At 48.1% G+C, this 14,968-nt stretch overlaps 1 protein-coding gene across 4 annotated transcripts in view; it reads right to left on the reverse strand.

Annotated features, from left to right (window-relative positions):
* Positions 1–14,968, reverse strand: part of SCAP (SREBF chaperone) — a 74,723-nt gene that overhangs the window by 22,117 nt on the left and 37,638 nt on the right. For all 4 annotated transcript variants that reach the window (XM_062200735.1, XM_062200736.1, XM_062200737.1 and 1 more), the window contains exon 2: positions 6,773–6,992. In XM_062200735.1, coding sequence (XP_062056719.1) covers positions 6,773–6,894 — 122 coding nt within the window. In that variant the 5' untranslated portion in view covers positions 6,895–6,992. The remainder of the gene's footprint in view (positions 1–6,772; positions 6,993–14,968) is intronic.

A 14,968-nucleotide genomic window follows, 5' to 3' on the forward strand; every position in this document is an offset into this window, starting at 1 on the left:
CACCTCCAAGTTGCTTCCACAAAGTTTATTTCTTTTTTTTTATTTTTATTTATTTTTGACAGGCAGAGTGGACAGTGAGAGAGACAGAGAGAAAGGTCTTTGTTTTGCCGTTGGTTCACCCTCCATTGGCCACTGCGGCCAGCGTGCTGCGGCCGGTGCACCGCGCTGATCCGATGGCAGGAGCCAGGTGCTTCTCCTGGTCTCCCATGCGGGTGCAGAGCCCAAGTACTTGGGCCATCCTCCACTGCACTCCCTGGCCACAGCAGAGAGCTGGCCTGGAAGAGAGGCAACCGGGACAGAATCCGGCACCCCGACCGGGACTAGAACCCGGTGTGCCGGCGCCGCTAGGCGGCGGATTAGCCTATTGAGCCGCAGCGCCAGCCTCTTTTTTTTTATTTTTTATTTTTTATTTTTTTGGACAGGCAGTTAGACAGTGAGAGAGAGAGAGACAGAGAGAAAGGTCTTCCTTGTGTTGGTTCACCCCCCAAATGGTTGCTACAGCTGGTGCGCTGCGCCAATCCGAAGCCAGGAGCCAGGTGCTTCCTCCTGGTCTCCCATGTGGGTGCAGGGCCCAAGCACTTGGGCCATCTTCCACTGCCTTCCTGGGCCACAGCAGAGAGCTGGACTGGAAGAGGAGGAACCAGGACATAATCCAGCATCCTGACCAGGACTAGAACCCAGGATGCCGGTGCCACAGGCAGAAGATTAGCCAAGTAAGCCGCGGCGCCTGCCCACAAAGTTTTATTTCTATAATCAGATTATAACTTAGCATGCCCTGATCTTACAGTGGCAAAGGGAATGAAGCAGGTATCCAAAGCACCCTTTTCCACCAGTCCAGCCACTTGGGCCAAGTACTTCGATCATGACTCCTCTCTCTTTCCACATCTGGCCCTCAGAAAATCCCAAGGGTTCCACCTTCAAAATACATTTAAAAAATCAACAGTGTCTCAACACCTCCACAGCTTCAATCTGGATCAAGCAACCATTAATTCCCACCTGCAAGAGTGTATTAGCATAGTAGGACGCCTTGATTCTACCCCTAAAACCACACCCTTGCCTCTTAATCAGGACTGAACTCAAGACCACATTTCTCTGCATGGCTCCTAGGGTCTGTAGTATCAGAGCACTCCTCTTTTGCTCTGTCCTGACTGGTACCCTCCCCGTCCCCCTGTTGGCCACACAGTTTTCTGTTGGCATGCATGTATAGCCTGCTCCCTGCATCTGGGTACCCAAGATGGTCCCAGAGCTGCTGGCTCCCTACATTCTCCTCTTCTTATTTCTGGGCAACAGCCCACACTTGCACCTCTTTGTCCCACAGAGTTCTCTCTTGCTGCAGGAGGCCACAAGTGCTGAGAATTGATGTGAACTGGAAGCAGCTCTCAACTAGGGGCTGCTGCTGCTGTATAAATTAGGAGTTGGCAGACTTCGCCTATAAACCAATCCAGCCCACAGCCTGTTTTTGTAGTCTGTGAGCTAAGAATAGTTTTTATGTTTTAAAGGGCTATATTGAATCAGAAAACAAAGAATATGTGACATAGATTGCTTGTGGCCTGTGACAGTGGAACATTCAGTATCTGACCCTGGGTTGTAAGAGTTTGCAGATTCCTGGCCTACATACTTCAGCTCCCCACACTGAGGTTGGGGGCACTGGGGGGGGGGGGGGTGTCCTGCACTGTTCCTCTGGGTTCCTGAGTGAGATTAATCTTAGCCGCTCAAGTGACGGCTTACTTGGTAATGCACTTTTCCTGCCATCTCGCTCCCCCGCAACACTCCCAGAGTTCATTTCATCTTGTATATAAGCTACTTAAACTCAAGTCCTGTGTCAAAGGAAGTTCAAACTAAAACTCGTGTTTTTCAAGTTAAGTTCAACACAACAACAAAGTCACGTGCTCAGGGCTCAGCTAGTAGGTTCATGTATCTTCTCTCCTACAAACAGACCCAGCTCCCAGTCACCTGAATCCCAGGACCTGGCCCTGCCGGAGTTAAGTGTGTATCTGTTGCCACCTTCTGGCAGAGGCCTGAGTGCAAAAGCAAAGAGGACTGGGGTAAGATATACTGATTGTGTCCTGAAGCAGTGGCCAACCCCATTCTCAGGATGACGGCACCACAGCATGTCTGGCAAGCTTTTTGGTAGGAGAATGCCTTGCAACTACTCCCATCCAGGTAGATTTCAGTACCTCTGCTGGTACTCCCCTGCACCCCTCACTCCTGCTTTTTGAGTAAGCAGCCCTGCATTTTTCTGTTTCGCACTGCATTAGGTGGTCCTGCAAATTATGTAGACAATTTTGGATCTACACTGCTCCCATTCCCATCACTAGGTAACTGCGATGAAAAGCTCACTGAAGGAATACAGATACAGAAACCACAGGAATGACTCAGAGAAGAAACCACACAAGACACCTCCTTGGAGACATCAGGAGTTCTTACAGAGAAGAACAGAGTAGAGGCAGGACAGTGAAGGACTAGAGGGGGGTATATCTGAGATCTCCAGACTGCCCTTCTCTCTCTTTTTTATTTATTTATTTTATTTATTTGAAAGACAGAGTTACAGAGAGAGGTAGAGACAGGGAGAGAGGTCGCTGGTTCACTCCCCAGATGGCTGCAACGGCCGAAGCTGCACCGACTCAAAGCCAGGAACCAGGAGCTTCTTCCCGGTCTCCCACGTGGGTGCAGGGGCCCAAGGACGTGGGCCATCTTCTACTGCCTTCCCAGGCCATAGGAGAGAGCTGGCTCAGAAGACGAGCAGCCGGGACTAGAACCAGTACCCATATGGGATGCCGGCACTCAGGCCAGGGCATTAACCCATTGTGCCACAGTGTTGGCCCCCAGACAGCCCTTCTCATTGAGGAAGCCTTGGGTGATAAAGGAGTTTTTGATCTCCCACAGGTGTTTGAGAGCTTATACAGGGCTTATTTGTGAGGCCAGGGTAACTTTTGCTTGGGAAAGGACTCTGGCTCTGGAATATCCAACAGGTCAGTGCCATGGAGCAGCTGCAGGGAGTTGGCCCCAGGGACTCTCATGAGTCCAGGCCTCAGGGCAGAGGTCAAAAGTGCTTTGTGACTTCATTCTCAGATATTCATTCAGCCTCTCAGCAGCACAGGCACAGAAAGGGCATTCCATTTATTTCTTTCTTGTTCACAAAAGAATATACAAACATGTCTGAAGAGTGGCCATATAGGCACAGAGGGAGGGAAGCTGTTACATGGTCCCTGTGTGGCATGAAAGGGGCATGACGGTCATGGGGAACCTTGCCATATGGGTAGAGGCTACAATAACTAAGATGTCCAGCCTCAGCCTGAAGATACTGCTCTCATGCAGGGAAAAGGGCAAGGCTGCTCTCAAACACTGGCAGGGCAAGGCTGTCTGTCACCCTTCAGGAGTTCTGACATCGCCTCTGTGATTCAACTTCCTCTCCAAGTTAAAATCCACTTTCTCTCACCACGAGCAGTACCTATGGAATCACAAGTAACTCAACTCACATTACTCTCTGACTTGCACACAGGCAGCTCAGGTAGCCTGGCACGCAGACACTCTTTCCCTTGGTACATCTACCACTTTCCAGGGCAAGCCAGGGGCACAGCACCCTCTGCCTTGTTGGGTCACTGCTGGGACACACCTCAGTTCCCAGTGGCCTAACCTTTAGGAAAGGTAAACAGACACCTCTCACACAGTGTCTGTTTGCTACAAGTTTCATCAGATTTTCCCAGAGGACAGAACAGCTGTTGCATCTAAGGACCAGGCAGGAAGGCAGGAAGAGCTGACTGTAGCTCACATCCAAGGTGCATCACCAAGGTCATCTAAAATAGTACACTTGGCTCTCAGGTGCTGAAACCCATAGTCACAACAATACCTCAGAGAGGAAAACTGGACATCCCCAGTGTACTAGAGGGCAATCCTACTCCCCACCACCACCACCACCACCACCACCACACGAGTCCTCTCACTCCCTGGATTCTTCTGCCCGATGCAGATGGGCAAATTCCTGAGTGCAATGATCACCATCCCCTGAGAACCAATACAGCTGGTGGTCAGTGAAGCTCAGTTTTCCTTCCTTCCCACACACCCCTTTGTCAGGACTCAGGTTTAGCCAAGTGTACATGGGGGATATAAGGCAGGCACCTGCCTAACTCAGCTACATCTAGACTGTCAAGTGGTCAGACGCTGTCATGATCCTATGCGCCATTCCCTAGTCTCCAACTCTCATCTCTGTAAATGACCCCAAGCAGTGAGGTGCTCTCTCCATACTTGAGACCGCCACTAGTCCATCAAGCTTGCATGCCAGAGGCCCTCACGTCATATATCCAAGGACAGTCTACTTTGAAATCTCTGTGATATCAAACTATTCATTCAGAGATAAGCCCCAACTGCACTCCAGCAGCTGCTACACATATCCTGTGTTCTCTGCTAAGTTCCAGGAAGCGGCCTGGTCCCAGCCAGCAGCACCCAGAACCCATGAAGTGGAGGCAGGGAAGAACCATCCTCCCCTCCCCTCCCTTCTGCAGCTACAGCCTCTTTGTGGAGGAAGAGTAACAATTACCTTTGTAAATATTTTTTTTCTAATATTTATTTAGTTGAAAAGCAGAGTTACAGAGAGAGAGAGAGAGAGAGAGGAAGAGAAGAGAAGAGAAGAGAAGAGAAGAGAAGAGAAGAGAAGAGAAGAGAAGAGAAGAGAAATCTTCCACTAGTTCACTGCCCAAATGGTCAAAGCTAGGAACCTAGTTCCCACATGGGTGGCAGGGGCCCAAATACTTGGGCCATCTTCTGCTTTCCCAGGAGCATTACCAGGGAGCTGGTTCGGAAGCAGAGCAGCCAGGACTCAAACCAGCATTCATATGGGATGTCGGCATCACTGGTGGCAGCCTAACCCCACTATACCACAAAGCCACCAGTCCCAACAATTACCTCTTAAACTTAACCCCCTCAGCAGAAGTCAATATGATAATAATGACCATGAGTGCTACCACAAAATGCTGCTCCCAAAATAAGAAATAAAAAACACTTTTAGCTGAGAGATGTGGCAAAACTTCAGAGAAATTTTCAAGGAAGACACAACGTAGGGGCCGGCACTGTGCCACAGCAGTTAAACAGCACCAACATTCCACATGGGCACCAGTTCGAGACCCATCTGCTCCACTTCTGACCCAGCTCCCTGTTAATGGCCTGGGAAAGCAAAAGCAGCGGAAGTCAGCCCAAGCCCTTGGGACCATGCCACCCACATGGGAGACCCAGAAGAAGCTCCTGGCTCCTGGCATCAGCCTGCCCCAGCCCTGCCTGTTGCTGCCATTTGGGGAGTAAATCAATGGATGGAAGATCTCTCTAACTGCCTTTCGAATAAATTATCTTAAAAAAAAAAAAAAAAGACACAATCTAGTTGTTCTTAGCATGTGGTTCCTAGGCCAGGGAACTTATTACAGAGGCAAGTTCTTAAATCCACTCCAGACACGATCAATCAACTCTGGAATGAGGTCCAGCTATCTGTGTTCAACACACCCTTCAGGATATTCTGATGCTAGCCCAGGTTTGAAAACTCTTGGCCCAGCATTTGGCCAGAAACAGATACAGGTATTAACTTGGAAAACAAAACAAAACAAAACAAAATTCTCAAAATCTGCTGTCTCAGAACACTCCTAATTCATCACTTCAGAATGTACCTGTTAAGTACTCTATCTTGCACAACAAAATTTAGCAAAGTTTAAGCATTAATATAAATATACTGGGCCAGAGTAAGGAAAAGCAGGGCGACAGGTGCAGGTGCAAGCACCAGGGTCCCTAAGGGCAAGACTTTAAAATGTTGCTTTACTGATTAGTTGTGTAAAATAGGCAAGTCTGTAAGTCCCTCGCCCCTTGTTAGATGGAAATATAACTGGACCACTTCCTACAGTTACTCTGAGGATCAAGGAGACATTTATATACCTGGAGCATCCATCAGGAGACTCTCAATGAATGATGCTCATTAGGGAAGAACCTGGGATCATAAACAACTGAACTGGATAGGAGGTTGAGTCCTGAACCATTCTCCCTCCAGCACAGCCCAGAAAATACATGCCAACATCTACATAGACAGCACATCTGGAAACAAGGATTCAGAGAAAATAAGGTGGACTTTGGTGTGTGTGCATTTTGGAGCAAAAACCATCATCAGAAACTTTTTACATCAAGCCCCTCCTTTCAGGTCACTGTGAGCCACAGCCTTCAGGCTTCCAGGAGGCCTTGGAAAAGACAGGAACCAGGGACAGCTCCCACTTTCACAACAGTCCTTGGCCACACAACAGGCAGCAACAAAAGGTCAGAAGGAGGCTCCATGCAAAACACAAAAAATATCCAGAGAACAAAGAAGCAAGTCTGGGGTGAGTCTGTAAGATGACGTCCAAGGAACTGTTCAGACGGACTTTGTGTTTCAACACTAAAAAGGCCCCTCATGCTCTTAATTAACCAAGTACCAAAAATAAAACTGCCACCATTGAGAAGGAAAATTAAAAGACCGTGATTTTCACTCATCTTGCAGATTCTTGGAAGTGTCTGACATTATTCTGAAATGAGTGCCAGTGATATGAACAAATCTGGCAAATAACTGAATCAAGGCCAGCCCACAATCTTTTTGTTTATTGGCTAAACATCCCAGGACTAGAACTCTCCACTCAAAGCTCAATGAGCCCAAGGTCACATTGTGTGTCACACACACAGAGGCCAAGTGCTGTGCAGCAATCAGGGCCAAGACGTCCACTGTCCCCAGACGCCATCCCATGCTATCCAGGGCAACCTAGGAACATACCAGCAGGCTAAAATGCAGAGCCCTGTGAAGAGGATGATGGGGATGGGATAGGATGCACACAGCAGTCCATGGTTGTAGAAGGCTTGAGATATCTTCTCACGCAGCCTTTCAGTCAGGGTCATTCTCAGCTGAAGTCACCTTGCTGCCATCCCGGAAAGTGACCATGGATCAGCCAGGCACACGCTGGACAGCACGGACAATAGGCACCATTTGCAGTTACCTGGCAGAGGGGAAAACAATTGATTAACAAAGAGGACTTGGCTCTACACACTAGAGTTACTATGGGGAGGTAGCAGTTTCAAGGCCAAGGAATGGTCTGGAGACATCGATACACACACAGACACACACACACAAATAATTCTGGTCATCTCTCAAGTGCCTGTGGGTTGCTCTCAGTCTACCAAAGAAAACAGTGAACCGTCCCTCTGGCTCTGGTAAGCAGCTCTTGGTTCTCTTCGTTATTATTACGCATTTCTAAAAGGAACATGTTCCTCACACGTGCAACAGGAACGCATGCCCAAATAACAGACAACCCCCTCTGAGCTGCTCTCCGCCAAGCCTCTCCATGCTACTGAACACAGGCCAGATTAGGAGAAATCCTTGGGGGAAACCTTTACGAGGTGAGGGCAGGGCGGGGGGACTCCCATCCATCAAGACTCTCGCACAGTGGTTCACTAAGAAACAATGCTCAGTGGGATCAACTCTCAACATAACACCACCACAAAGCTTAGGCCTCTGACGTCAAAGTCACGAAGCAGAATTCACTCACAGCAGTATTAGGTGGAAGCTGTCTGCTCCAGTCTTAACAGTTGTTCCTGGGAATTTGAGGGCAGAAGACCCCTCCTGTTCTTGCCTGCCCAGCAGCTGTCCCCTTTTCTGAGAAACAGCAGGCCGCTGTGGCTCAGGAGACCACTCGCTGTACAGTATCTGGCATGACTGTCAGTTAAGGTTCCCCTGCCTGACCCAAGCCACACCAGCTGGGCCTCTCTCCCTGAGTTTTGACTTATGAACAGATAGAAGCAGGACTGGGATACTGGTGGTGTTTACTCATCCCCACAGATACTCCTGCTCCATGATCCCTGGGCTGTTCTGGCCCCAGTCCCTTCTGAAGACTGGCTGGTCAACTTTTCTTTCCAGTCTGTTAGCCATCCTATACTCTCCCCGAATAAATCCCCTTGTTGCTTGTTTGTTAGCCAAAGTTAATTTCTGTTGCTTAGAAAGAACCTTAAACCAAGAAAATCAGAACAGAAAATTCTAGCATAAGGCCCACCGGAGATCTAGATTTGTCTTCCTTACTAGGCTTTCCAACAGAAGCCAAGTTTAAATCCATTTCTGTTCTACATTGCTATCTTCTTTGGTCTGGATTAGAGGGAACCTGCCCAGACGTGCATCTCAGATTAGGCTCACACATGCAAACTCAGGCTATAAAATGTCAGGACCAGAAATGAGAACAAAAGGAGTTGCACCACAGACAATTCACAAGCCAGAAGGAACAGCTACCACTCCTTCTACCCTCCTGGAAGCACAGGCCTCAAGTGCACATGCCATTTTCAGTCCAGGAACCATCTAAGGAAATACAAAGAATTTTCTGTGGGTTCATCAACAGGCAATGGATAGAGGAGGCAGCAGTGACAGCTTCTGTGGTCAGAGGTGCACAGCTTCACCATTACCAGACTCCCCCAGAACACAAATCACAGAAGCTGCAAGTAGTGGACTTGTGACAGGGCACTGGTGCTCGTGCTCATTAGCCAGCACATACTAGTGGTCTTCAGAAGTTCATGAAAAAATTATGCATGCATTTCAATTTTTTGGTACTAAAATAAACGTGTCTTTTAATTCCATTTTTCCACAATCTTAAAGTGCCCTTCTACCAGGACTCTGAAGAAGCAACACGCTTCTTGCCTCTAAGGGGAAAACAAACACAAAGGACGTAGACACCCATCTTGATATAGAGACACTATCAAGAGGATCCCTGAAAACTGACAGCAACCGAGCTATAGCATTTCTGACCTGGTCCCTGACAAGCCCATTTCTGGCCTTAAATGTTCCCCAAGATCAGTCCCACCAGAAAGTTCTGATTCTACCAATCCCAACCTCCTTCCCAGGCCTCTCCTGTGCACACATCAGCAACACAGGACAAAGGAGATCCATCTCTGCAACCAAGCTCTTATGTTTAGAAAAACTAATATATTAAGAAAAAAACTATCAAATTCATTTCATTCCATGGTAAATCTTGACTCCCACTCTTTATTAATTATTTTAATTGTTAATTTTCACAGTACCTGGAAAACAAATCAAAATTCTACTTCATTCCATAGCCCACCTATCTGAACAGAGCACAAGGAGATGTTATTCACCTCTGCTCCACAGCCTAACATTTAATGCAAAGCTATCTCAGAGCAAAATTTACCCAACCTGAACACAAAACCTGTTTTTCTCACATTGCCCCACACTTACAAGTTGCTTCAGATTAAAATCTACAGCTCTGCTTCTTCTACTTAAAGATATATAGCTTTGCCCTGGAGTCCTGAATAGGCCATATTACATAAAAACATAACCCTACTGCAAGAGACCCCCAACTACAAGCAAAATCAAAAGAAACATGTTATTAGACTAGGAACTATGACAGAAGATCAGCCCTGAAGAAGCCTTCAGAGAGGACAAACCTAGATAAAGTCATAACCACAGGTTCAAAAGATTAAGGGCAGAAAAAAGGGGTGGAATTTGAGTCTGAAAGCAGAGTGGGGAGGCAGGTTCATTCCACTTTCTCAAGTGCTTGCTTACCATGCCCATGACTCTGAAAACAACTCAAATACGATACTAAATGTGGAAGTCTTGGAAAATACATACATTTTATTTATACACACACATACATACACAGAGCAATATAAGACAGGAAAAAAGATTATTTATTCAGTACCTATATTCACCAAAATCTCAGCATTTATAATTATTTTTTAAAAATATTTATTTGTTTATTTGAAAGGCAGAGATACAAAGAAAGGAGGAGAGAGGACAGAGATCTTTCATCTGCTGGTTCACTCCTTTAAAGGCTACAAGAGCTGGGGATGGGCCAGGCCAAAGCCAGGTCTTCCATATAGGTGCAAGGGCCCATGTATTAGCTAGGGCCATCTTCTGCTGCTCTCCCAGGTGCATTAGCAAGGAGCTGGATCAGAAGTGGAACAGCCAGGATGAGGTAGAATGAGAAGGCCATGCTAAGATGGCTGCGGGCAAGCAGTGTCAGTTACTCAGGAATGGCTTCAAAAAATCCCTGGGAAACCACATGGGAAACCACCTGGCAACAGAGCCTGCCTGGCAATGGGCTGTGATTGGTTAGGGCATAAATCACCCCTTGACTGGATTGGCTGCCTCAGCTATATAAGCTGCTGTACCAACTGAAATAAACGAGTCTGCAGGCTGCTCGCCTCTGGCCTGCTTTCACACGACTCCTGCAATCTGTGTGGTGACTCCGTGCCTCTTGCCCCTACCACGCTCCTCCTCTCAGAACAAATCCACAGCAACATCTGGCGCCCGACATGACTGAGAGAGAGACAGCGTGTTGGACTCGGCGAGGTCCCCCTTGATTTCGGCAAGTGGGCCCTTCGGTGTTTTGTGTGTTGTTCGGTTCTGTGAAGGTGAGCACAGAACCCCCTCCTATGCCCTGTTCCTTGCCCTTGTCCTTGTCCTCGGTCAAAGCGACCCCAGGTTAGGCACACACTGCCCAGAAACGTAATGCCGCTTCTCGGCTCCTCCTTTTACTTTTGGTTCGCCCAGCGAATTCATATAAGGGACTGATCACCCCAGAATTCAGAATCAAGTCATCTTCCTTCACTTGAGAGAAGTGACGCTCCAGAGACACTGTGTGGGTATACGCCTTGACCTAAGGAATCAAGGAAGTCCCCCACTAAGCACAGGATATACGTACGATCTTATACACCACTGTCTGTCCAATGTAGGGAACCCCCTGCAGAATGCCATCAGCCACTGAGGAGCCAGGAACTTGTTTTGTTATGGCAGCAGTGCTGTGCGTATCTTTCCTTTGGCTAGAGTTGGTGTGGCACGCCACTCTTAAGCGCTCAAACATCAGAGAGATACGCCCCTCTCAGAAGCCCACACAACCGCCAGCGCCGCGGCTCACTAGGCTAATCCTCCGCCTTGCGGCGCCGACACACCGGGTTCTAGTCCTGGTCGGGGCACCGATCCTGTCCCGGTTGCCCCTCTTCCAGGCCAGCTCTCTGCTGTGGCCAGGGAGTGCAGTGGAGGATGCCCCAAGTCCTTGGGCCCTGCACCCCATGGGAGACCAGGAGAAGCACCTGGCTCCTGCCATCGGATCAGCGCGGTGCGCCAGCCGCAGCGCGCCAACCGCGGCGGCCATTGGAGGGTGAACCAAGGGCAAAAGGAAGACCTTTCTCTCTGTCTCTCTCTCTCTCACTGTCCACTCTGCCTGTCAAAAAAAAAAAAAAGAAAGAAAGAAACTACCAAATTATTTTCCGGAGTGCCTGTCCCATTTTACATCTCCACCAGCAGCATGTGAGATTTCAATGTTTTTTTTTTTTTTTTCATCCTTGCCAGCATTTGATACTGCCACTTTTATTTTTTTTTAAGACACAAAAATCTCTATTTTTATTTTAAAGATTTTTTTTAAACTTATTTATTTGAAGGCAGAGTTACAGAGAGAGGAAGAGAGAGCGAGCGAGCGAGCAAGATCTTCCATTCACTGGGTCACTCCCCAGATGGCCACAACGGCCAGTGCTGGTTCAGTCCGAAGCCAGAAGCTACTTCCTGGCTTCCCATGTGGACACAGGGACCCAAGCACTTGGGCCATCTTCCACTGCTTTCCCAGGCACATTAGCAGGGAACTGGATTGGAAGTGGAGCAACCGGGACACGAAGGGCGGTGCCCATATGGGAAGCTGGCATCACAGGTAGAGGCTTTATCTGCTATGCTAGGCCAGCCCCAAAAATCTCTATTTTCAAAACATAATGTAAGAGCTGGTGGTATGATGTAAAGCCACCGCCTGCAATGCTAGCATCCCTCCTGGGCCCCTGTTATCCATGTGGGAAACCTGGAAGAAACTCCCTGCTCTTGGCTTTGGCCCAGCCCAGCCCTGGCCATTACAACCATCTGGGGAGCGAACCAATGGATGAAAGCTTGACCTCTTTCTCTCTTTCTTTTACTTTATTTTTGACAGGCAGAGTGGAGAGTGAGAGTGAGAGTGAGAGAGAGAGAGAGAGAGAGAGGTCTTCCTTTGCCATTGGTTCACCCTCCAGTGGCCACCATGGCCAGTGCACTGCGGCCGGCGCATCGCGCTGATCTGAAGGCAGGAGCCAGATGCTTCTCCTGGTCTCCCATGGGGTGCAGGACCCGAGCACTTGGGCCATCCTCCACTGCACTCCCGGGCCATAGCAGAGAGCTGGCCTGGAAGAGGGGCAACCGGGACAGAATCTGGCACCCCAACCAGGACTAGAACCCAGTGTGATGGCGCCACTAGGCGGAGGATTAGCCTGTTGAACCACGGCGCCGCTATTTCAAAGAAATAAATAAATCTCTTTTTTTAAGATTTATTTTATTTGAAAGACAGAGTTACACAGAGAGAGGAGAGGCAGAGAGAGAGAGAGAAGTCCTCTATCTGATGGTTCACTCCCCAGTTGGCCACAATAGCCGGAGCTGTGCAGATCTGAAGCCAGGAGCCAGGAGCCAGGAGCTTCTTCCGGGTCTCCCACTGAGTGCAAGGGCCCAAGCACTTGGGCCATCTTCTGCTTTCCCAGTCCATAGTAGAGAGCTAGACTGGAAGAGGAGCAGCTGGAATTAGAATCGGCCCCCATATGGGATGCCGGCGCTTCAGGCCAGGGCGCTAACCCACTGCACCACAGCGCCAGCCCCAGAAATAAATAAATTTTAAAAAAAGAGTGACTATATTTTCCATAAGTCTACAACAGAGAATTCGAATGTAGAAAAAACAAACTCTATCAGGGATTTGGTGTTCAGCCTAGACCCCCAAGTAACCTGTAACCATCAAACAGAACCAAAAGAACCCGTACACCCCCCAGAACTGCTACTACTATTTAATTTTAGCTGTTATCTCATTTGATCTTAATTTACATTTCCATAAAGGCTAGTGGTGTTGTCCGTTTTTTATGTATTATTTGCCATTGGAATGTCTATTCTCTTCTGTGAATTATCTCTTCATTTCCTTTGACCATTTTCTAATTAGACTGATTTTTCAAATGTTTATATTTTTTATTAGATTCAGAGGGAGAAAGAGAAGGAAAGTGAAAAACAAAGAGGGAGGGAGAAAAACAGAGACAGAACAAATGAGCACTCCCCCATCTGCTGTTGCATACCCCAAATGCCTGTGACAGCTGGGGCTGGGCTCAAGTTGAAGCTGGGAGCATGGAACTCAATCCAAGTCTCACACATAGGTGGTAGGAACCCAACTATCTGAGCTATCACTGCTGTCTCCCAGGATTTGCATTACCAAGGAACTGGTGTCAGGAGCCAGAAGTGGTTACTAAATCCAGACATTCCAATATGGGATGCAGGCATCTTAATCATTAAGCAAAGCGCCAGCCCAAGAATTGCTTTTTAACTGTTATTTAGAAAAACATAAGCGATCTCTAATTCAAATATCATAAAATTCATCCTTTTAGTATATCCATAAAATAGACCATCTAATTCAGGGACATTTTCATCACCCCAAAAGAAACACCATACGCATTTGCAATCACTCTCCATTCCAGTTGCCACCTAGCTCTTTTCTATCCCTACAAATTTGCCTACCCTGGACATTTGATACAGATGGACTCCTAAGACTCTGTGACTCATTTTTTTCACATAGCATGCTTTCAAAGCTCAGCCACGCCATGGTGCACACAGCATCAGAACCTCACTTCTGTTTGTGGCTGGTTGTTCCATGCTCTACTACACTGTGGCATGTATAATATTAGTACCTCATTTCTGCTCATGGCTGGGTCATATTTCATTAAATGGATATGCAACCTTTTGTGTATCCATTCATCAGGTGATGTTTTTTTTTGTTTTTTTTGACAACCAGAGTGGACAGTGAGAGAGAGAGACAGAGAGAAAGGTCTTCCTTTTGCCGTTGGTTTACCCTCCAATGGCCGCCGCGGCCGGCGCACTGCGGCTGGCGCACCGCACTGATCTGAAGGCAGGAGCCAGGTGCTTCTCCTGGTCTCCCATGGGGTGCAGGGCCCAAGGACTTGGGGCATCCTCCACTGCACTCCCTGGCCACAGCAGAGAGCTGGCCTGGAAGAGGGGCAACCGGGACAGAATCCGGTGCTCCGACCAGGACTAGAACCCGGTGTGCAGGCGCCGCAAGGCGGAGGATTAGTCTGTTGAGCTACGGCGCCGGCCCCAAATTTTTTTTTCTTTTTTTAATTTGACAGGTAGAGTTACAGACTGTGAGAGACAGAGACAGAGAGAAAGGTCTTTCTTCTGTTGGTTCACCCCTCAAATGGCGGCGATGGCCGGCGCTGCACCGATCTGAAGCCAGGATCCAGGTGCTTCTTCTGGGTCTCCCATGCAGGTGCAAGGGCCCAAGCACTTGGGCCATCCTCCACTGCCCTCCCTGGCCACAGCAGAGAGCTGGACTGAAAGAGGAGCAACCAGGACTAGAACCTGGCGCCCATATGGGATGCCAACGCCACAGGCAGAGGATTAACCTAGTGTGCCACCGCACCAGCCCCCCCACAAGGAATTTTTAAATTTGTCTTATTTTTCAGCTGTAAGGTTTCCAATTTTAAATGTTTCCAATTTCCTATTTCAAGAGTGCTCACTCTTAGCAGAGCAAGGTTTTAATTAATATTTTAATTAGGAATGAGCATTCGGCCCCGTGGTTAAGATGCTGCTTTGGACTCATGCCACCTACCTTAGAGGGCCTGCCTAGTCTGAATCCCAGCTCCTCCACTTCCAATTCATCTTTCTGCTGATGCACACCCTGGGAGGCAGAAGGTGGTGGCTCAAATACTTGGGTCATTGCCATATGTGTGGGAGATCCAAATTGAGTTCAAGACTCCTGGTTACAGCCTTACCCAGCTATGGCTTCTGTGGGCATTAGGGGAGTGAACCAGCTGACAGAGTGAACCAGCTGACAGAAGACCAGTTTTTCTGCCTTTCAAATAGGTAAAAACAAAATTTTTAAGGGAAAATTATTTTTTTGGAGATTTATTTATATGT

This window comes from Lepus europaeus, chromosome 9 (assembly GCF_033115175.1).
Source record: "Lepus europaeus isolate LE1 chromosome 9, mLepTim1.pri, whole genome shotgun sequence".
Taxonomy (NCBI): domain Eukaryota; kingdom Metazoa; phylum Chordata; class Mammalia; order Lagomorpha; family Leporidae; genus Lepus; species Lepus europaeus.